This window comes from Megalobrama amblycephala, linkage group LG7, assembly GCF_018812025.1.
Source record: "Megalobrama amblycephala isolate DHTTF-2021 linkage group LG7, ASM1881202v1, whole genome shotgun sequence".
Lineage (NCBI taxonomy): Eukaryota > Metazoa > Chordata > Actinopteri > Cypriniformes > Xenocyprididae > Megalobrama > Megalobrama amblycephala.
The window spans coordinates 18,309,589-18,333,090 of NC_063050.1; the positions used below are offsets into that span (position 1 = coordinate 18,309,589).

The 23,502-nt window shown below is 37.6% G+C and overlaps 1 protein-coding gene across 4 annotated transcripts in view; it reads right to left on the bottom strand.

Annotated features, from left to right (window-relative positions):
* tbck (TBC1 domain containing kinase) overlaps positions 1 to 23,502 on the bottom strand; it is a 68,890-nt gene that overhangs the window by 27,752 nt on the left and 17,636 nt on the right. For all 4 annotated transcript variants that reach the window (XM_048196305.1, XM_048196303.1, XM_048196304.1 and 1 more), the window contains exons 18-22: positions 22,977 to 23,027; positions 22,488 to 22,571; positions 21,965 to 22,050; positions 15,467 to 15,503; positions 14,594 to 14,755 (exon numbers count right to left, since the gene is read on the bottom strand). In XM_048196305.1, coding sequence (XP_048052262.1) covers positions 14,594 to 14,755; positions 15,467 to 15,503; positions 21,965 to 22,050; positions 22,488 to 22,571; positions 22,977 to 23,027 — 420 coding nt within the window. The remainder of the gene's footprint in view (positions 1 to 14,593; positions 14,756 to 15,466; positions 15,504 to 21,964; positions 22,051 to 22,487; positions 22,572 to 22,976; positions 23,028 to 23,502) is intronic.

Sequence of the window (23,502 nt, forward strand, 5' to 3'; positions counted from 1 at the left end):
TTACGAGAACAAATTCGTAATTCGACTTTTTTTCTTGTAATTTAATGACTTTATTCTCAACATTTTATCTCGACTTTTTTCTCGAAATTTAACAACTTTAATCTCGAGATGGTTTTATTTTTTTATTATTGCTTTGCCCTAATCCTCTTCCGTACATTTGCTATCATTAAAGAGTATCATATCAATATCATATCATAGCATCAACAGTACCACCCGCCTTTATTGGCGTCAATGTCAGCATGGCCCTTTAAAAAAAATGTCGGGCACTTACACTGAACACCACACAGATCTTCACAACTTCTCTTGACAGAACGGATTAATGTTAGCATGTCGATTCAGAGTCTACAAAGGGACAAAAGGGAGTGATTCAGGGCCATTTAACACCCATCAGCTCATGAATACACTTCATCACTACCATCGTTTTCCAGCCCACAGTTTCCAAAATGCACAAGAGGGGAAAGAATGGCCTTGATAAAGATGATAGCGGTTAGCTAAGACCTCTTTATGAGTGAATAAAAAAGACTGAGGAGAAAAATTCACCTCCATGACCTTTCTCAAACGAAATATAGCTTGCTTTTGAGATTTAAAACCAAAAAGAATGTCTGCAGTTGTGGCCAAAACAAAACACAGTCATGTATACAAACCCGGTCTCCATCATTTAATTAGCAACCTGCGTGAGAGAATAAAAATGAAAAAACGGTAACATGTTATTAACAAGTTGAGACGTTTGTGTATGGGAGGCAGGAATTAAAAGGCACAGATTCACCAACTCTATATTTAGCGCTAACAGAGTGTAAAGTAAACACAGTCATGTCGGAACAAGTGGGTCAAACAAACACGTTAGGACTGAGGAATGTGATGATGGTGCTTAAAGTCTCAATAGAAAAATGTCTTTGGATGCTATGGGAATGGGAGAAGAACATGGGCATAAATTAATAACGCACTTTAAAGTGTACAGTGTAAAATGGGGTTCTGTGGAAGAGGTTATTGTTTTTATGGTATATTGCAATATTTATTATAAAAGATTTAACCATGCACATCATTTTTTTTTTTATTCATGTGCCCTCATAATCTCTTCTCTGATGACGTGATTACTGGCGTGAGGACGTTTTTTCCTGTTCAAGAAGTCATTTCACTCAGAAATACGTCACAATATGAAAGAAAAGACTATCGCAACTTCCGTTTCATGCCGAAAAATTAACGGGGTTGAAGCGCTTGGAGGCATTTAAGCACATGCGTAAAAAAAGGTGATTCTAAAAACTAATTCAGGGGACCTTTAGTCATTACTTAAATATATATTGTTGTGAAAAAAATTGCTGTTAGACTTTTTACTTGTAATTGTTATTTTTTTGAGCTTGGATGACACAAATTATGCCTATTGATTCGATATACTATCATGACTTGTCATAGTTTAACATTTTCAGTTAATCAAAAATGTATTTAATTTTAAGTTCTGTTAATGTAAAATACAATCTGATGACGTGTAAACGTGTTTCATTGTTTTGAGTTGTATGAACACTTCTTTTAATTTAGATGAACTTAAGTTAAGTGAAACTGGGCTGGGATTTATATTTCCCATCATGCTTTGCCCATGGCACTTGAAAGGGAGAGTAAATGCTAAAATTAAGTGTTATATAATGTTTTTTGCACAAGATTAATGGTAAGGGAGATTTAGCAGTAATTAATGTTTTGTTATGCTAATTTAGAAGAGTTTCTGTTAATGTGGGTTTTTGGAGATTTACCATCATGGTGACAAGCGGTGCTTGGTAAGTTCATGTTAGAAATGCGTTTTATTGTGTCCAAAAAGCGTCTTCACCTTACTTAAAACATTATGTTGGATCAACTTAAATAGTTGCATTCATGTTGACAATTTTTAAGTTCATGTTACTTAGAAATGTGTTTTTATTGTGGAAAAAAAAACGTCTTCACCTTACTTAAAACATTATGTTGGATCAACTCAAAATATTGCTTTGAATTAATGTAATTCTCCCAATTGGCTTAAGTTAAAAATTCTAGTGGAAAATGTTAACATTTTTTTTTTGTTGAACCAATGTTTTATTTCTTAGAGTGTGTTTTATTTAGCAAGCCTGTAACCACCTAGATCATAGATGGAAAAGGCTATTTACAGCCGAAACTATTTACAAAGGAAATATATGATTTAAAGCTTTTTAACAGTTCTGGATGGATGTTGAGCCAAAAATATAGGACTAGTTCGCAAAAGTAGATTTTGACACAATCTCTAATATTTAGCAAATGATTCGATGGACAGTGGCGGTCCTAGAGGTAAAGATGCTCAGAATGAGGAATTCTACTATATGGTATTAATGTCGTGGGTATGTGCAAAAAAAAATAAAAAATAATTGCGTAATATACAATCCTTTACACAGTGAAAAACGCAAAGGCGCCCCCCAGTGGCCAATTTATTTTGAATTTCTCACAGGCCTCTAGGGCCGTGAGTCAAACAGGCCCAGCGAGTTTCATTCCGACTGGCCTCCGCTAACCTTATCTGATAGCTGCATGGAATTCATTGGCTGAAGTCAGCCGTGTTTTTTCGAGATACGCAAATATCCTCATAGATGGTCGCAGCACATTTTACAAAGACACCGCATGCCAGTTTTCAAGTCAATCTGACTGGTGTGTAGCTATAGTAGTTTTTTTTCCTTTTTTTTTTTCCATTTTATAACTTCACCAAGTGGCCAGTCACCGCATCCTTTTTAAGTGTATAGCGGGGATGGGCAACTCTGGTCCTGGAGGGCCAGTGTCCTGCAGAGTTTATCTCCATCCCTGATAAAAACTCACTTGCCTATAGCTTTCTACTAATTCTGAAGACCTTGATTAGCTGGTTCAGGTGTGTTTGATTAGGGTTGGAGCTAAACTCTGCTGGGCAGTGGCCCTCCAGGACTGAAGTTGCCCATCCCTGGTGTATAGAGTTTGGTGAAATGATCTCATTTCCTTCAAGAGGGATATCCGTTTTAGTAAAACCTGAACGTTTTGGCGTCCTGTCGCTGATGTGAATCAATTGACAATCAGAATCTTTCTGTACTGGTTTGGTTTCGATCAGGTGAAAAACCTAGAACTAGTTTGCAAAAGTAGCTTTTTAAAAAATTCAAAATACCCGAAAATTTCATAGAGTGACCATCAAATCAGAGACGTGCGTTTTATCCGCATCAAGTCAAGGATTCCAATGATATAGGACACTTGAGCCTGCAATGAATGGTTTAGGAGTTAAGAGCCATTACATTCGTTGTAGCGCCACCATCAGGCCAATTGGGGCGAGCCTTGGTGACGTTGTAGATGGGGTGGGTACTAACATTCCTCAGAGTTTCAAGTCTCTATGACTTACGGTTTGGTCTGCCCAATCACTTTTATGGGAGAATGCTGATCCTTGGAAATTCTAAAGATTACAGTAGGGTTTCAGTACTACTCAGTTGAACTCCTAATCATGCAAAAAACCACCTTAAAAGTATAAAAGTGGTCCATATGAATTGTGCACCATTTTTAAAGAGTTCTGAAGTCAAACAGACCGAAATTTAAGTTATTACTCACCAAAATGCTTGATGTGTTCATGGAAGAAATCAGCTGACAAAACCGGTCAGAATTATTTGTTCAAGAAGGGAACTGACTCAGTTCTTGGGTTCATCTCGCTCAATGATTCAATCATAGTGGTTAACAATGACAATCAATGTATAGCGCCTTAAATATTGATATTTTTATCATAAAATTTTAATGCCCTGGCAAGCATCCACAACACTATAGCATTGCGGTAAGCAAGAATTGCACATCCAAGCACTGCTCACGCTCTGCGGCAAATGTAAAAATGAGTTGAACAAGTGCAGCAAGCGATTCATATGTTTATGCACTGCTGGCTGGATCTCAAAGAAGAAACAAGTGCTTCTGATTACCATTTGTGTGCAGGTTTGGCAATAGTTAAAAGGATCACATTTTTTAAAATGCCCTTACAATCATGTTTGGCTTTAAATCTACTGATTTGGTTTGAGAGTTAGGTTTAGAGTTTGGGTTTGCATATAAAACTGTGAAATCAACATCTGAGGTGAAAGTGTTTGACTGAAGTGAGCTGGTAAGCAGCAAGGACAAATATTTTACCTATAAAAGGAGTTTTCTTCCTCAACTTCTTAGACTTTCATTTGGCTTGCCAGTGAAAATAACAGAAAAATGAAAACCCCTAAATCTCAGCTGCATTGACCCCGCACCCTGATTGGATACACCAGCCTCCTTCCAATGGCTTTTAAATGTTTAATGCCACTCGCTCCTCTGTGACGAGGAAATAGCCATTTAAAACGAGCGATTTGGAGACAAACGAACCGAAACAATCTCAAGATGTGAGATAACGGCCCACATCATGGACGCCTGCCAAGGATATCCAATAACAGCAGAGGCAGACGCATTGCATGCGAGGCAAATCGAGGCATTTGAGGCATGCATTAAAGGTAGGAGTACAACTCAACAGCATGTGGTGGAAGAAATGACAGCCGTGACCTTCTCAAACATAAGTGTCTGCATGTTCATCCACGTTCGGCAGGAATTACTGCCCCACGCGGCGTTAATTACACTGCTGCCACAATTACAGACAGAAAAAAGAAGAGATGCCAATCCCTCGAGACCTCAGTTCAACCTGCGAAAAAAAAGCCCCATCCTCAGCTTCAAAAGCGAAACTTTCAAAGGCGTTTAATTCTCTGAGAGCTTAGATTTTCACAGCATAATGTTACTAGTCGGTAAGCTGACAAAAGTTTTGCTTTGAAACAAATTCCCTGCTTTGTGAATACAGATGCTTTGCATATGCCCAAAAACCCCAGGCAATATTTACAGACTTCCCTGAGAGAAAAAATATGACATGTTTGTAAATAATTCTCTTCAAGTCTTCCTCTGAATCACAAAATCCTACCTAGACAACTAGCTGAGCCTTGCAAAAGTTTTATTATCATAATAGATGATACAACTATGTCACTTTAACATACTATGGTATTGTATGATAGTTTGTTTTATATGCAATGATATTAGTATGGTACTCCAAAAAACATCACAGAATACCATGGTACTACTGAATTACATGCCTAAAAATGAAGGTAATAACACAAGCATAGCATATCTAAAACCCATGGTAATACCAAGGTACTTAACAGCATAGAAAGCATAAAACATTAATCAGAGATGATCATTATTTACCATCTATGAAATTACATTAAAATTGCAATTAGTACAGACTGAAATTACTGAAAAACATCTCTTGTATGATGTTTCAAATTTAAAATTCATTTTGATATTTTTGTGGAGTTTAACTCCCTGAGGTCTGAAAACGCGCCGGTGCGTTTAGCAGGATTTTTTTCACATTGCAGCAAAACAGACTTAAAATACTCCGTCATTTCTTGTCATAGAGACATAAGTAATATATCAATTGAAACTATAGAATGTCTTCTTTTATTTGTGTACACTCAGAGTAAAAACACAATGTTGTGCTTTTTGTAAAATAAAGAAAACTAACATGATGCGTGATCTCTCCTCTCCCTCTGAACGAAGTGAGTTCAATCTGATAGTTCTCAGAAAATGAACTGTAACTTATGAATACTAATGACAAAAAAAAATGACACTTATGTCTAAAGAAACGTTGAAATGTCAGGTTTTAAATCGTGCAAGTCAAATCGAAAACAAACATTCTGTGTTTATGTAATCTGTATGAAAAGTGAGCCATGTCAGAAGTCTGTGATTCAGCTCATTACCCGCTAATGCGGCCACGGCCACTGAGCCAGCGCTATTCAGACGCAAATTCAGAGGCAATACATGCATTCATTGTCTCAATCGTGTATTTATTGTCTTGAAAAGTGTTTATTTGGATGTTAAAGCCATGGTTAGCGATCTGTAGAAGACATGCCGTTAGTTCCTAGTTCCTTTTCTTCTTTATATGAATTTGTGGCCTAAAGGTGTACAGAGAGCGCCCTCCGGCTGCAAGTATGAATTGAAAACACAGTATCCAGCACTCATATTGATGACAATAAATATTACTTCTCAGTATAGAAAATTGACATAAATATATAAGAATCCATCAATATTTCTCCAAATGTGCATGCTTTTAAGCTAAAAGCCTATATGAAATGCCATAGAGGTAACATAATTGTTCAGACACTTTGCATTACATAAATACATTATATTTTAAAGAATATAATAGAATACCATTATTTTAAATTGAGCTGAGACATTATTACAGAGGGTTTTTTTCACAGCCTTCCTGACTGAAAGGCCTCATTAATATGCAAGTCATTTCAGGTCATTATTATGTGATTCTTTTGTCTTCTCAGGTGTAAATGGCCCATTATTCATGATCATTCACGCCTCAATGCACACTGTGTTTCTTGACAAAAAGTGTCTTACAAAAACTAAATCAATATATTGTTTTATATGAAGGAGTAGGCAGCATAATTTTTACATAATTCTGAAGCAAAAACTAGCCTACAACCTCCAATACCCAAAAGTCTTGTGAACACAGATTTAATATACTTTTTTTGGCCTTATTTCAGTGACTTAAGTTTTTTGTTTTTTTCAATAACCACGCATAAACATTATTCCTTCAAAAATACAAACATGTACATACATGTTCCTCACATATTATTGTAGCCTAGTTTGTGCTGAATACAGTGTAATGACACTTTTGTCATTTATATGTTTATGAACAACTGAAAAAAGCAAAAATGTCAGGGCATGCCAAAACTTCCCCAAGCCCCAAATCAGCCTCAGACTCCAGAGGGTTAAAGTAAAAAAGTGTCTAGGTGGTGTAACGCTCTGGAGATAGTAATTTTTTTTTTCCCAAGTACTTCACTGCATTAATATGTCTTGAAAAACAGTACCACATTTATTATAAAATATTATTAGTATTTGAAAATCAGGCTATGTTATCAGGAAAAAAAAGACATTTGTAGACTGCCATGACTGTCTGTCAAGGTCACTATTTCTTATTAATATTATTTTAAATCTCTTCAAGATGATGTCAAAAGTCCTTCGGGAATTTGCAGCTGGCTCTTATAGTGGTTAAACATGAGATATAATTAATTTGTGGTCTATCAAATGGGCATTCTTTGGTCTTATTAATCTATTACTTGTTCCAGAGCAAATCAATTAGGGTTAAGGGGAAAATTAAGTTTCACAACTTAATATTTAGGCTATATTTAAAATCCTATACTCCTATACTGCTGCTTTGGTATATTTGACTGAATTGTTTGTGTGTGTTTATTTCCTATTGTCTCTTATAACGGCGATTGTTATTCATTTAAATATTATTGTTCAATAAACATTATTTTATATGGGTTTGGTCACAACTGTTAAACTGTCAACTTCAGATTTGAAGTTGAAGTATTTCTGCACAGAAAAGGGTTTTTAAAGATACTCCATTGTTGTTTCTTATTTATTTACTCAATTGTGCCATCAAACTGATCTATAAATGCATTATCACACACTCGTAGACCTGCGATATGGCTGTATATCCAGCCGAATCACAGCCATACTGATATACAGCCATAATGCACGGCTACTTTACACTTTTCATTTTCATTAATTTCATTAAACACATTTCAGTCAATTTTTGAAGTACTGTACAAGCATTTTTTTTTAAATTATTGGATTTTTAAAAGATTTTCCCTATGCATACCCTTATTTGACACAGACCTATTTACAGAAATGAAAGATACAGAATCAAAAAGCATGTTTAAAAAAAAATAGAAAATAGTGTTAGAGGTGATAAAATAACCAACAGTACAAAAATAAAACAAATATTACAAAAAAAAGAGATCAAACTCTATGTACAGAACTCCTTTTTCTAAAGAGAAAATATCTAACAGCAATGATTTCTGATGGATGATGTATGCCCGAGCTGATTTAGTCCATTAATAATGGATAATAATAAAAAGAAAACATATCCAGACCACTTATTCCTTATAATTCATAAGGAAATTTCCTTATTTCTGAAGTCAACTGCATGCCACTGAGTGTTAGACTCCAGATACTTATACAGGCCAGTATATTTACATGATTTAACCTTGACTAACAGGTTTTGACATAACTGGACAGCTCGAAAACAGCACTGCTGGTTAATCTGGCTTTGGAAACTGATCAAACCCCAGTCTTGCAGCCTGAAGCCATGGTGCATCCCTAGCATTTCTCTGGTGAAGTCAAGTATTCAGAAGTATCTGATGAAAGACTGTCCTGTAAAATCTCTGAAGCTATTTTCAGACTTGTCAGTGACAGATGCTTATTAGCCACTTGTAGTCAGATGCTCTTTTTGTCAAAATGTGATTTGTGCTTTGCTTCCAGCTGGATATTTGTCTCCTGACAGGACAGAGTAATGGTGTGTCTCACAGGCTGCTGTTGAACATCGTTGCCATATCTATAACAGATTTCTCTGTGATTGCTGGTGCAATGGTTTTGCTGATGTTGAAGTTGATTTGATCAGAATTTTGCTTTTCTTTTGCCTTTTTCAAAATTGGTTTGGAATGCCTCACATAAAAACACCCCTACCACCTGACAGATATAACCAAATAATGCTTCCCGCCAAATCATACTTGTCTTCTGTGACAACCCTAGTCTCTGGAAATGGCAAAAATGAATTTAGACGGTACTATGAGTTAGAAGTAATTACTTTTGCAATCCCATTTGGTGCTACTAGTGCCAGCTTTCAAGGTGCAATAAGTAGTGTTTATGTTTCATATATGTCTTCCGAAACAGCTAATATGACAGTATTATATTCCTTGTGGTCTCCACTAGAAGAACGGCCTAACAGACAGGCATTCCAACATGTCAAAGGTCGAGGTGTTTTAGTTTATTAACTTGGTCAAATACTAGAATAAGCCGGCCTATGGAAGCTTGTTTCTGCCACTGAATAAAAAATAAAAAAGGTAATTGCAACTTTTTATCTCACAATTCTGACTTTTTTTCTCAGAATTGCAAGATCTAAACTCGCAATTGTGAGAAAATGTCATAATTGTGAGAAAATGTCAGAATTTTTATTCTGTGGCGAAAACAAGCTTTTGTACTGGTCATTTTAGTATTATGTGTATTCTATTATAGTATTGATTAATATTTTGAATTTTTAATTAGATTGTATTTTATATTATTATATTTATTTTATTTATTATTTTTATAGATTTTTTAAATTTTAATTTTAGATTTTTTTTTTTTTTTGCGCTTTTTTGTTTTTTATTTGTTTTTTATTTTTTTAAATTTTTCTATTTAGGTTCAACATTGGACCAGGTGAGTGTTCATCTCATCTGAGTGCACAAGTTTTTAAAAATGTCACATTTGTTTATGTGTAAAGCGTGCAAAGTGGAAAAAAGTACTAATTGCACCTTTAAAGGAATGGTTGGACCAAAAGCTGATGTCAAAACTAAAATAACATTTTTAACTGCATTTGGGGCCGTTCGCTTTCTCCTTCTTTCCGAAGCGCTTGCGCTCCCGTGGCGTCTGTCGTTATGCAACCATGAACTGTGCTCTCCAAGACGGCGAGGGAGTTTCAGCAAAGGATAAATTGATTTCTAGACCTTGCATTAGGTTTACTACTAGATGTATTTATGGAGATGAGATATAAAAACCTATGCTATACAGCTATGATCAGCGGTTCGGCTGAGCTTTCGATGTTTTGTTACGGAAATCCTGAAGCTGATCGGTTGGTTCTTGTCACATGACCTGCAGTGCACTTGCGTCATTCTGAAAAGTTGAGATGTTTTCATCTCAATGCGCCTGGCTGGTAGTATGACCAGCATGCATATCCATTGCCATTTAAATAAGAACAAGACATTTAAATGCCTCTTTCTTGCTTTTTGTACCCTGATTTTACACACACACCCACAGACACACTCACACACCTCAATACGAAACAAGCTAACCCTTGTTGACCTAACCCTTGTTTACACCTGTGTGTTTTGTCCTGAGAGACACCACGACAAGTTTTAAGAATTCTCCTGCTTTCAACTGCCATGGTAACAGGGTATTTTCCACATTATTTTGGGAAGTAATCCCTGCATTGTGACTGAGTGTACACACCATCAGCATTCCTGCAGCGCTGAACGCTCCTAGCTAATTCCCTCACATTAGACTCAATCATCGTCCATCACTTCAGCCACGGCACACACTCCGTGTTGACAGCAACCTCGGGGAATCGTGGCAGGCAGATGCCAGAGGAAACACACGGAGCTGTCCTGACCGGAACGCCACTTGTCAGGCCACACCGGTACCAGCTGCCTCCTCCAACATACCACGGGGAAAGAATGGCATAAGCCACATAACTTATCCTGAGCTCATCGCAAACAAGTCCCAACTGAGCCCGGCATCGGGAAGCTTACAGGGAATAAAGCACACTGTTTGACAGAGGTGTGTTTAGACAGATAAGTGTGCATTACTTTGCCGTTTCCAAATTTGGCTACACAGCAACTGCAGAAACTCACGTGCATTTATTAGCATCCTTATAGCACTACAGTCTTAGAAAAAAGGTTAAATGGGGCTCTATATAGAACTCTAGAGTGTTAACTCAATTTTAAAGAACTTTTATTCAAAAAAGTTTCTATATAAGGAGAAATGTCTTAATGATTGCACATACTTCATGCTTAAAGAGTTAGTTCACACAAAATGAAAATTATGTCATTAATTACCCTCATGTCGTTCCACACCCGCAAGACTTTCGTTCATCTTCGGAAAATTAAGATATTTTTGATGAAATCTGAGAGCTACCTGTCCCTATATAGTCAGCTACACAACTACCACTTTGCCAATCTCTCCTGTGTTACGCATCATGTTTGAACTTCAGCAAAAACCAATGAGGTTCATTCTCGTGTTACGCAGCGCATTTGAACTTCTGGAAGAGGTTTGCTCTTGTGCTTGAAGCAGGTTCTGCTGAATATGTGAATAAAAGCCTAAATTAAATCTGTTTATTATATAAAGTGATCGAGTCTTTTCAGAAAATTTGGACTAAACCACTCAATTCATATGGATTAGTTTTATGATCTCTTTATGAATTTTTTGAAGCGTCAAATTGGTAGTTGCATGGACTGTCAATGGAACAGAAATCTCTTGGATTTCATCAAAAAAATCTTCATTTGTGTTTTAAAGATGAATGAAAGTCTTACGGGTTTGGAATGACATGGGGGTGAGTAATTAATGACAGAATTTTCATTTCGAAAATGGGGTGAACTATCCCTTTAACAGATTATTAATTAATTGTTTCTAGTGTTTTAAGTATGTTAAGAGCTGTTTAATTCATAACATTTAATCAAAATAAAAAACAAATTAAAATAAAATTAAATTAAAAATTAAAAATTAAACAAATTAAATAAATCTAAATGAATAAAACATTATTCTAACATTATTCTATCATAATTTTAACGTTCCCGTTATTTTAACGTTCCCTTAACGTTATTCTAACATTACCCTAACGTTATTCTAACATTATTTTAACGTTATTTTAACATTTTTCTAACATTATTCTAACGTTAATTTAACATTATTCTAATGTTATTTTAAAGTTATTTTAACATTATTCTAATGTTATTTTAACATTATTTTAACGTTATTCTAATGTTCTTCTAATATTATTCTAACATTTTTCTAACGTTATTTTAACATTATTCTAACATTATTTTAACATTATTCTATCATAATTTTAACGTTCCCCAAATGTTATTTTAACGTTCCCTTAACGTTATTCTAACATTCCCCTAACGTTATTCTAACATTATTCTAACGTTAATTTAACATTATTCTAATGTTATTTTAACGTTATTTTAACATTATTCTAATGTTATTTTAACATTATTTTAACATTATTCTAATGTTCCCCTAACGTTATTCTAACATTTTTCTAACGTTATTTTAACATTATTCTAACATTATTTTAACATAATTTTAACATTCCCCAAATGTTATTTTAACGTTCCCTTAACGTTATTCTAACATTCCTCTAACGTTATTCTAACATTATTCTAACGTTATTTTAACAATTTTCTAACATTATTCTAATGTTAATTTAACATTATTCTAATGTTATTTTAACGTTATTTTAACATTATTCTAATGTTATTTTAACGTTATTTTAACATTATTCTAATGTTATTTTAACGTTATTCTAACGTTCCCCTAACGTTATTCTAACATTATTCTAACATTATTTTAACGTTATTCTAACGTTCCCCTAACGTTATTCTAACATTATTCTAACATCATTTTAACATTATTCCCATAATGGGAACCCCTAAAAGGTTCTATATGAAGCGCCTGATAAGGGGCTTTCGCACAGTAGGAACGTTTTCATAGTTCTTATAACTACTAGTGGAAGTGCACACTTTTTGGCGTGTTCGCACCACAGGAACTGGGAACGATTTTAGCTATGGAAACACCTTTTGGGGGAACTAAATTAGCTCAGAGTTGGGTCTAACCTAGTCTTGCATAGCCAGACCTTCAAACTGATGGCAGAAGGTCTGGAATGTATTGCAGCTTTCATTGGCCAAGGACCACCCAATAGGTATGTAACACAACCAATCACAGTTTGTTTTGTTCCGAAAATGTAAAGTCGATGTCCCTATAATAACAGATATAATAAACTATTAATTCAAAAATGTTGTGCAAGTTTACTGCAACAATGGAGCTGCGAACTTTACATACTTTCAGAATCCAGCGTTTAGTTGATCCTGGTGAGCGCTTATTGTCACAGTTGTAAACACGACGACTTTCTTCTTCTATGAGGGGGTTTGGCGTCACAGCATTTGTTTCCAGACGGACCGTCAAAGAACGTGACACACATGTCTCCTAGACATCCTGTTAAATTCAACCAACCAGATGACGACTTCGAAAATCCTGAAGTGTTTCCAGTTAAGTTTCCATATGCATCAGACATTCAGCAAACGGTCTGTGAGCATGACGTCTGAGGCTGAACCAAGCACAATATGAACTACCAGCGACATAACTTAAGTGTGTGCTGATTGGTCGAATGCATGCCATATGAAACACCTGCACCTGCCATTTTTAAAAAGCCTTGTAAACTCAGTTTACATATACTTAATCCACGAACAAGGAAAACAACAATAGATGAACCAACGCCGAAGGCACTTCTCAACCGATCACAGCGTCTTCCATCCTCCAGTTGTTGATGCTGTTAAATGACATCGGTGTCTGCTGGCTTACGTCACTTCAGAGTTACTACTGCAACGAGGAAAATGGCCCTAGGGGGAAATTTAGATCTCGGGGGACCGTCCTGGTGGCTAGTTCCTATGACTACCTGGTGCGAAAGCCCCTATAGAGCACTTTAAGGTTCTATATACAACCTTTTCTTGAGTGTACACTCACCGTTTCAATAGTATAAAGCAGATTTACCCACAATGCACCTGGTCTACATAATTCCAGCATACACTTATGCCAAGTTTACACTAAAGGATTTTAAGCCCGATTTGCAAGTTAACGAGCTCGCCGACAGGTCGGGCTGTGATCGGGGGAAAATCAGCATGTGATCGGCACTCGCCAATCTTTATGTGTGATCTACTCAACGCCGCTTCAAAGAGGTTCGCTGACGCGTCGCCGACACCTCACTGAAGCCAGACAAATATCTAGCACGCTAAATATCTGGAGTTATCGGCAGACTCGATGTCCTGTGGTGTCACGTGTCGCGACGCAACAGCCAATGATAACAATCACTCACTCACTTCAGGACAAATGGATGAATTAACGTTATATATTAGGATCAAGGTCATTATATAGGTTTTTAAATGACAAAACACTCACTTGCACATATTTGAGAATTGGAATATCGGATGACATGGTGAGAAAAGCAATACATCTGTCATACAGTGTGGCCAGCTGGCTGCGGCGTGTCACGTGACAAGCATGATGCATCGTCATCGAAACAATAAAGGGAAACGTTCTAAAATAACAGACGCCTTAACTCTGGTAGGTCAGCCAGAATGTTTTAAACTGATGTGTGAAAGGGTTATTTTAATTTTAATTAAACTGAATTCAAAATTTAATCTAATTTCCTCCCAACATCCATTTTCAAATAAAGTCGTTGGGTGACAGTTGTCGTCAGCTTGTGTAGTGTGTAACCTCCTGTTGCAGATCATTTACATAGGGTCACGTCATGTGAACACCACAACGACTTAAAGACTCCACAGAAAGTCACGCTGTGAACAGCACAGCGATCTGCCGACGTTTAAAGTCCTGTAGTGTAAACTTGGCTTTAGTGGTCAAAATTGGATTTTCCTAACTTTTTTAACCAATGCAGAAATGTTCATCCGCAATGCAAATTTATACAAACTAAACTGCAAAAAAGTAATTCACAAATTGCCATAAGCATACAACAGCCCATGCTTACACATCAATATTCAGTATTCAAACAACTTGCCCTCTTGAATGAGAGTCTGAACTAAACTGGTATACAGAGGTTAGCTAAACCTAACAGCTGTCAAGTCTTAAAGGCACAGAGGCAACAGCTTGTTGGGTCAGAGGCGGTTATGAGAAACTAAATCACGACTTTAGGGGAAAACATGAAATGCTTTCAAAAGAACATGGTAATGAAAAAATGTTTTCCGTGTGCGTGTGCACCGCTGACTCTTACCGGGCAGGTCTGAGAAGAGCAGTATGCATTCGTTGAAGCCATTGGCCAGCAGACGGTCTCTCAGCTGCTGTAGAATAGCTACGCCGATGCAAAAGGGGAAAGAGGAGTTTCCCAAAAGCAGAGTGTCCCACAGGTGGAAGATCTTGTGCAGGGGGAACACATCTGCGAAGGAAATGGGACAACGAATGACTTATTGCAAGTGTAGTTTGCAGCCTTTGCACTGAAACAGCTGTGCATTAATACGGTCAACATTAATATATCATAACTGCTGCTATATTGTGTATTTTGTAATCCCAGATTGTGTATTTTGAGATTTCAGAACAGGAACTATCCAAACCATCTGTTTCAGAGACTAATAATAATAATAAATATCATTATTGTTGCTATTATTATGTGTATTTTTACCACAAGCTACTGCATATTACAGCGTGTTTGATGAAACAATGCAGGATTAGTCCATCAGTGCTTATTGTTTTGGAAATGCAAGTCTTTGAAAAAGAACAATTCTTGTTCTGATTACGTCTTTGAAGATAGATGCACATTTCATATTTCAAACCAAAATAAATGCCATAAATTACTACAGTGCAAATCATTTAAAAAAAAAAACCCACCATAATTAGTTATACATCCTTCTATAGTTTTACCATCTGGATCATCTCAACACTCTTCAAATTAAGGTCGCAAAAACAAAGGAACTGGTCAACTTTACGAGGAAAACTGACACTTTATTATAATAATGTCCTATTAATATAATTATGATAAGGTCCTATTTGTTAATAGGTTGTGCATTAGGTATCATCTATGAATCTAGAAAATAGTTAAACGTTGCCTAATGCTTCAGATCTGTATTCAACATGAGTCGCTGATACTTACGTGTGAACATTGTAAGGAACCAGGGGATCGCATACAGCTGAAAGGAACAGAAAGAAAGAATGTTCAGTCGTGCACAAAAGCCATTTTTACATGAGCAACAATGTGATTAATATGAATAAACAGCACGGGCCCTTTTAGAATTCCCAATAAAACACCTCAGCTATTGTTCAATTCATCAGAGGAAACCTGTATTTGTAATTCAGGCCTTTGCTTCACAGCTCACTGTGAAACGAGAGGACGTGTGTGGGAGTGTAATGAACAGCCAACATCCCTGCGTCTCACTGCCGTCTCCCTCCAGCACCTGTTCCAACACTGCCTCTTTTCCCATGGTTCTGCTCTGTTGCGGTTGGGTAGGATGTATAATCCATTTCAGCAGTTGATTGGTGGCTCGGCCTCAGAGGGGTTTAGAGAGAAATGAGAGGACGAGCGCGAGACAGGCTTCGGTCTAGCCAGCTCAGCTCCCTGCTGGGAAGAGCTCCATCTCCAACTGAGACAGACTGACCGCTGCTAAACATGACAGCATTGCCGCGGAGGAGTTGAATTAAGAGGCAATAAGGAGCGGTGCATGATGGGATGAGGTCCAGTGACATCCTGACACTCAATATAGAACAATATACACTACCATTCAAAAGTTTGGGGTTGGTAAGATTTGCAATTTTTTGTAAAGAAGTCTCTAATGCTCACTAAGACGGCACTTATTTGATGAAAAATACAATAAAAACAGTAATATTGTGAAATATTATTACAATTTAAAATAACTGATTTCTATTTGAATAGATTTAAAAATGTAATTTATTCCTGTGATGCAAAGCTGAATTTTCAGCATCATTATCCCAGTGTCACATTATCCTTCAGAAACCATTCTAATATGCTCATTTGCTGCTCAAGAAACGTTTGATCCATGTTGAAAACATTTGTGCTGCTTAATATTTTTGTATTTCTAACATTGATCTTGAGAAAATGAAAAGACAATGACAAGAAAATGACCGCCTTCAATTGCATCACAACAAACATTACCCAATTAGGTCCAAAATTACGTGTTTGCTATTTCGCCCAAGCAATTTAATGAATGCTTTGAAAGGAAAGCATAATAATAGAGGTTAGTTTTGGCAAAAAATGGGCCTATCCAACATCATCAGAATGCCAACATGAAGCAGGACACAGAACTAGGTCACTTTGCTTTGCATTTCAGGCCTTATGTTGCCAAATATAATAGCACTCATGCAGACATACTGAACTCAGCCAAATCCTCAACTAACATCAGCCAAGATGTATTCATGCCTCAAAGACAGTTTGATAATAACAAGATAAGTCAAATCAAGATCAAATATTATCCCAACTACAGGGAAAATTAAAATGACAACTATGGAAAGAAACGGCCATCGTTTGAAAGCATCTGGTTTCAGACAAAAAGAAACTAGATTAAACTTTTCTGAACATAATATGACTGGCGTTTGCCCATGGATAACACACCATGGTGTTCTTGGTGGTTGCTAGAGCATGAGCAGATGGTTGTTAGCATATTCTGGGCAGTTGTTTTCTGGCCCAAGTTAACAAGGCTCATTTTCTTTCAATGAAAGATGTAAAATGCTATTAACGTGGCCCTTTTATAAGAGCGCAAGGTGACATTGGGATTGTGCTGACAAGAAAACAAACACTTCCAGATCAAATGCATTGGGAATTATGGCAGGGTTAAGCGTATATAATGGTCTTCTCAGAGCTCGGCAGTGGTTACATCCTCTCATGAGTCTTCTTTTCATTCTTGCTGTCGAACCATAACAGCAGCTGTTCAGAGGCTGAACAGAACGCCAGTTCACTCCTCTTGCATCAAAGACCAGTTCAGTGTTGATTCCCACAACTCATCTTTTATTTGGACCTTCAATCATAGAGCTGTGGGTGAATTTGTCTGTGGAGGTCACCTATCTATCAGTGTAGAGAGACATCAACCCGGCATTTTAATAAATAAAGAGGGAGGCGTGTGTGAATTCCAGAACGTTCCGGTCCGTGCGTGCTTGTGGAACACTTGGCCAGAGCTCAAATCTCAGGGTCAGCTGCGCGTGTGAGCGCCCTATCAATGACAGAAGCCACAGCAGATCTGATGTGTGACAGGACAAGAATGCATAGATGCACTCAATCACTCTGGGGAGGATCTGCTGTTGAAATATCAAGGCTCATACCAGGGACGGATTATGCCCTGGGGGTGGACCTGTCTAATTTCTCGTTAAGTATGGGTTTAGCAGTGCAGCACTACAATTCCTCATTGACTATGTGTTTAGTGGCAAAGCCGTATGATTTCGCGATGAGTATGGGTTTAGTTGCGAAGTGCTACGATTTCTTGTTCAGTATGGGTTTAGCGGTGCATCGCTACAATTTCTCGTTGAGTATGGGTTTAGTGGCGAAGCGATACGATTTCTCGTTGAGTATGGGTTTAGTGGCGAAGCGATACAATTTCTCGTTGAGTATGTGTTTAGTGGCGAAGCGCTACGATTTCTCGTTGAGTTTGGGTTTAGTGGCAAAGCGATACGATTTCTTGTTGAGTATGGGTTTAGTGGCGAAGCGATACAATTTCTCGTTGAGTATGTGTTTAGTGGCGAAGCGCTACGATTTCTCGTTGAGTATGGGTTTAGTGGCGAAGCGATACAATTTCTCGTTGAGTATGGGTTTAGCGGTGCATCGCTACAATTTCTCATTGAGTATAGGTTTAGTGGCGAAGCGATACAATTTCTCATTGAGTATAGGTTTAGTGGCGAAGCGATACAATTTCTCATTGAGTATAGGTTTAGTGGCGAAGCGATACAATTTCTCGTTGAGTATGGGTTTAGTGGCGAAGCGATACAATTTCTCGTTGAGTATGGGTTTAGTGGCAAAGCGATACAATTTCTCATTGAGTATGGGTTTAGTGGCGAAGCGATACAATTTCTCATTGAGTATAGGTTTAGTGGCGAAGCGATACAATTTCTCGTTGAGTATGGGTTTAGTGGCGAAGCGATACGATTTCTCGTTGAGTATGGGTTTAGTGGCAAAGCGATACGATTTCTCATTGAGTATGGGTTTAGTGGCGAAGCGATACAATTTCTCGTTGAGTATGGGTTTAGCGGTGCATCGCTACAATTTCTCGTTGACTATGGGTTTAGCGGTGCATCGCTACAATTTCTCGTTGAGTATGGGTTTAGTGGCGAAGCGATACAATTTCTCATTCAGTATGGATTTAGTGGCGAAGCAATACAATTTCTCGTTGAGTATGGGTTTAGCGGTGCATCGCTACAATTTCTCGTTGAGTATGGGTTTAGTGGCGAAGCGATACAATTTCTCATTCAGTATGGGTTTAGTGGCGAAGCGATACAATTTCTCGTTGAGTATGGGTTTAGCCGTGCATCGCTACAATTTCTCGTTGAGTATGGGTTTAGTGACGAAGCGATACAATTTCTCGTTGAGTATGGGTTTAGCCGTGCATCGCTACAATTTCTCGTTGAGTATGAGTTTAGTGGCGAAGCGATACAATTTCTCGTTGAGTATGTGTTTAGTGGCGAAGCGCTACGATTTCTCGTTAAGTATGGGTTTAGTGGCGAAGCGATACGATTTCTCGTTGAGTATGGGTTTAGCGGTGCATCGCTACAATTTCTCGTTGACTATGGGTTTAGTGGCGAAGCGATACAATTTCTCGTTGAGTATGGGTTTAGCGGTGCATCGCTACAATTTCTCGTTGAGTATAGGTTTAGTGGCGAAGCGATACAATTTCTCGTTGAGTATGGGTTTAGTGGCGAAGCGATACAATTTTGTCATTGAGTATGGGTTTAGTGGTGAAGCCATATGATTTCTTGTTGAGTATGGGTTTAGTGGCGAAGAGCTATGATTTCTCATTGAGTATGGGTTTAGTGGTGACGAAGCGCTACGATTTCTCGTTGAGTTTGGGTTTAGTGGCGAAGCGATACGATTTCTCGTTCAGTATGGGTTTAGCGGTGCATCGCTACAATTTCTCGTTGAGTATGGGTTTAGTGGCGAAGCGATACGATTTCTCGTTGAGTATGGGTTTAGTGGCGAAGCAATACAATTTCTCGTTCAGTATGGGTTTAGTGGCGAAGCAATACAATTTCTCGTTGAGTATGGGTTTAGCGGTGCATCGCTACAATTTCGCGTTGACTATGGGTTTAGCGGTGCATCGCTACAATTTCTCGTTGAGTATGGGTTTAGTGGCGAAGCAATACAATTTCTCGTTCAGTATGGGTTTAGTGGCGAAGCGATACAATTTCTCGTTGAGTATGGGTTTAGCGGTGCATCGCTACAATTTCTCGTTGACTATGGGTTTAGCGGTGCATCGCTACAATTTCTCGTTGAGTATGGGTTTAGTGGCGAAGCAATACAATTTCTCGTTCAGTATGGGTTTAGTGGCGAAGCGATACAATTTCTCGTTGAGTATGGGTTTAGCGGTGCATCGCTACAATTTCTCGTTGACTATGGGTTTAGCGGTGCATCGCTACAATTTCTCGTTGAGTATGGGTTTAGCGGTGCATCGCTACAATTTCTCGTTGAGTATGGGTTTAGCGGTGCATCGCTACAATTTCTCGTTGAGTATGGGTTTAGTGGCGAAGCGATACAATTTCTCATTCAGTATGGATTTAGTGGCGAAGCGATACAATTTCTCGTTGAGTATGGGTTTAGTGGCGAAGCGATACAATTTCTCGTTGAGTATGGGTTTAGCCGTGCATCGCTACAATTTCTCGTTGAGTATGGGTTTAGTGACGAAGCGATACGATTTCTCGTTGAGTATGGGTTTAGCCGTGCATCGCTACAATTTCTCGTTGAGTATGGGTTTAGTGGCGAAGCGATACAATTTCTCGTTGAGTATGTGTTTAGTGGCGAAGCGCTACGATTTCTCGTTAAGTATGGGTTTAGTGGCGAAGCGATACGATTTCTCGTTGAGTATGGGTTTAGCGGTGAAGCGATACGATTTCTCGTTGAGTGTGGGTTTAGCGGTGCATCGCTACAATTTCTCGTTGACTATGGGTTTAGTGGCGAAGCGATACAATTTCTCGTTGAGTATGGGTTTAGCGGTGCATCGTTACAATTTCTCGTTGAGTATGGGTTTAGTGGCGAAGCGATACGATTTCTCGTTGAGTATGGGTTTAGTGGCGAAGCGATACGATTTCTCGTTGACTATGGGTTTAGTGGCGAAGCGATACGATTTCTCGTTGAGTATGGGTTTAGTGGCGAAGCGATACAATTTCTCGTTGAGTATGGGTTTAGTGGCGAAGCGATACGATTTCTCGTTAAGTATGGGTTTAGTGGCGAAGCGATACGATTTCTCGTTGAGTATGGGTTTAGCGGTGCATCGCTACAATTTCTCGTTGACTATGGGTTTAGTGGCGAAGCGATACAATTTCTCGTTGAGTATGGGTTTAGCGGTGCATCGCTACAATTTCTCGTTGAGTATGGGTTTAGTGGCGAAGCGATACAATTTCTCATTCAGTATGGATTTAGTGGCGAAGCGATACAATTTCTCGTTGAGTATGGGCTTAGTGGCGAAGCGATACGATTTCTCGTTGAGTATGGGTTTAGTGGCGAAGCGATACAATTTCTCGTTGAGTATGGGTTTAGTGGCGAAGCGATACAATTTCTCGTTGAGTATTGGTTTAGCGGCGAAGCGATATAATTTTGACATTGAGTATGGGTTTAGTGGCGAAGAGCTATGATTTCTCATTGAGTATGGGTTTAGTGGTGACGAAGCGCTACGATTTCTCGTTGAGTTTGGGTTTAGTGGCGAAGCTCTATGATTTCTCGTTGAGTATGGGTTTAGTGGTGAAGCCATATGATTTCTTGTTGAGTTTGGGTTTAGTGGCGAAGCGATACGATTTCTCATTGAGTATGGGTTTAGTGGTGAAGCCATACGATTTCTCATTGAGTATGGGTTTAGTGGCGAAGCGATACGATTTCTTGTTGAGTATGGGTTTAGTGGCGAAGCGCTACAATTTCTCATTGAGTATGGGTTTAGTGGCGACAAAGCTCTACGATTTCTTGTTGAGTATGGGTTTAATGGTGAGGCTCTATGATTTCTCATTGAGTATGGGTTTATTGGTGAAGCCATATGATTTCTTGTTGAGTATGTGTTTAGTGGCGAAGAGCTATGATTTCTCATTGAGTATGGGTTTAGTGGTGACGAAGCGCTACGATTTCTCGTTGAGTTTGGGTTTAGTGGCAAAGTGCTATGATTTCTCATTGAGTATGTGTTTAGTGGTGAAGCTCTACGATTTCTCATCCCATACTGGTTTTGGGGCGAAGAAGCACTACGATTACTTTATTGCTCTGCCAATGGAAACACTTCTTTTAGAAGTAAACTAGCTTAGAAATGACACTCAAAGCTAACAAGAATGAACTAAAAGCCACAAAAGTAAAATACAGATGTCATGAAGCATGTAACAAAGTAAATATAGGGTGAGTTTTGATTTGATTTTGATGTGATTTCATGTTGTTTTGAAATATTTATCTCAGGAGGACACTTACATCAGGTATGAATCCAATCTCGTTGAGGTGGTTGCTGAGCTCAGGGTCATGGAACGCAATCATCTGCGAGAAGACGGTCAGATATTCTGAAGAAGTGAAGAATAAGAGCATTCAGGCATTTGTACTTCAGCCAAAAACACTTTTACCACGTTATACCCATGGCAGGACAAACACTTCGCTTAAAGCTCAGTCAGAGAGCAAAACAAAGCAATTCTGCTGCTGAAGTGCTGACAGCTGAGCAAGCAAAACTCAACAACAAACATGCCCGAATATCAGACTACAGAAATCCTTTAAGTGTTTATGGCTGTAATCACTGTAGTGTAACAGCCATACACACTTAAAGGATTTTTACGAAACAGCTGCATCATAAGCAAGCACGTGTAAATGCCACACAAAAGTCAGAAATGTTGTAAATTGATAAAATGTGGGTATTTTTTTTTTTTTAGCCTGCAATGAAAATTGCATGTTCCCAACACAGTACTGTAGCTATATTCTTTACGGAGGGACAGAAAGATCACCTTACCTTGAATAACATGTGAGTTGTCCTTCAGGAAGAAATTGTACAGATATTTGGGGATGAAGGCAGACATGCATGCATACGCAAGAGCTGGGAGAGAAAATGAAATCAAGACTGAGTTAGCTCAGCTAGAGGCATCTAATATCAGGAAGAATGTTTAAAAAAATAAAAATTTGGCCAGAAATCAGTAACACTTTACAACACTTTACAATAAGATTCCATCTGTTAAGATTAGTTAACATGAACTAATATTAATAAATGCTTTAGAATTATGTTTCATTGTTAGTTCATGTTAACTAATGTAGTAAACTAAGGTTAACACACAGCTGGAACCTTATTGTAAAGTGTTACTGATTTATGGCCAAATTATTATTTTTTAAACATGATATTTGTCCTGATATTAGTGTCTCTAGTATTGCTCATTGTTAGTTAATGATAGTTAATACATCAAAAAACATTGACTAATGGACCTCAATGTAAAGTGAGAAATCTTACCTTCATTGTTGAAATTTAGATAAAGGAAAGGTGCGCAAAGGGAATCCAAGCCTAAAGCAAAAACATCAAATGAGAAAGTAATCAACACACACAAGGGAATCTCATAAGACCTGTCCAGAACATGCCTGGGTTATATTTCACCATAAAAGAAAAAAATAAAATAAAATAAAATAAAATAAAAAGAAGATAGTATTTTCTTTATGGAAAATATTATGAGTTATTATTTAAAGTGTAAAATATTTTTATATCATGGCAGTTTTGCTGCAATTATTTATTTATTTTAACAAATTGCAGTGATTTGTGTTTTTTTAATTAAACTAGGCATACATGACTGTATTACAGTAATGAGAATATAATGAGAATCACCAATGAGAAGAATTACATATCATGATAAGAGGAATTCTGGGTGAAAAATGTGTTTAATTGTAATGATAATAAATGCCATAATGAAAAACACCTTAATGGTCCTAAAATAAGCTTAATTTTTTTTTTTATGGAAAATATAATATCTTATTAAATTCCTTTA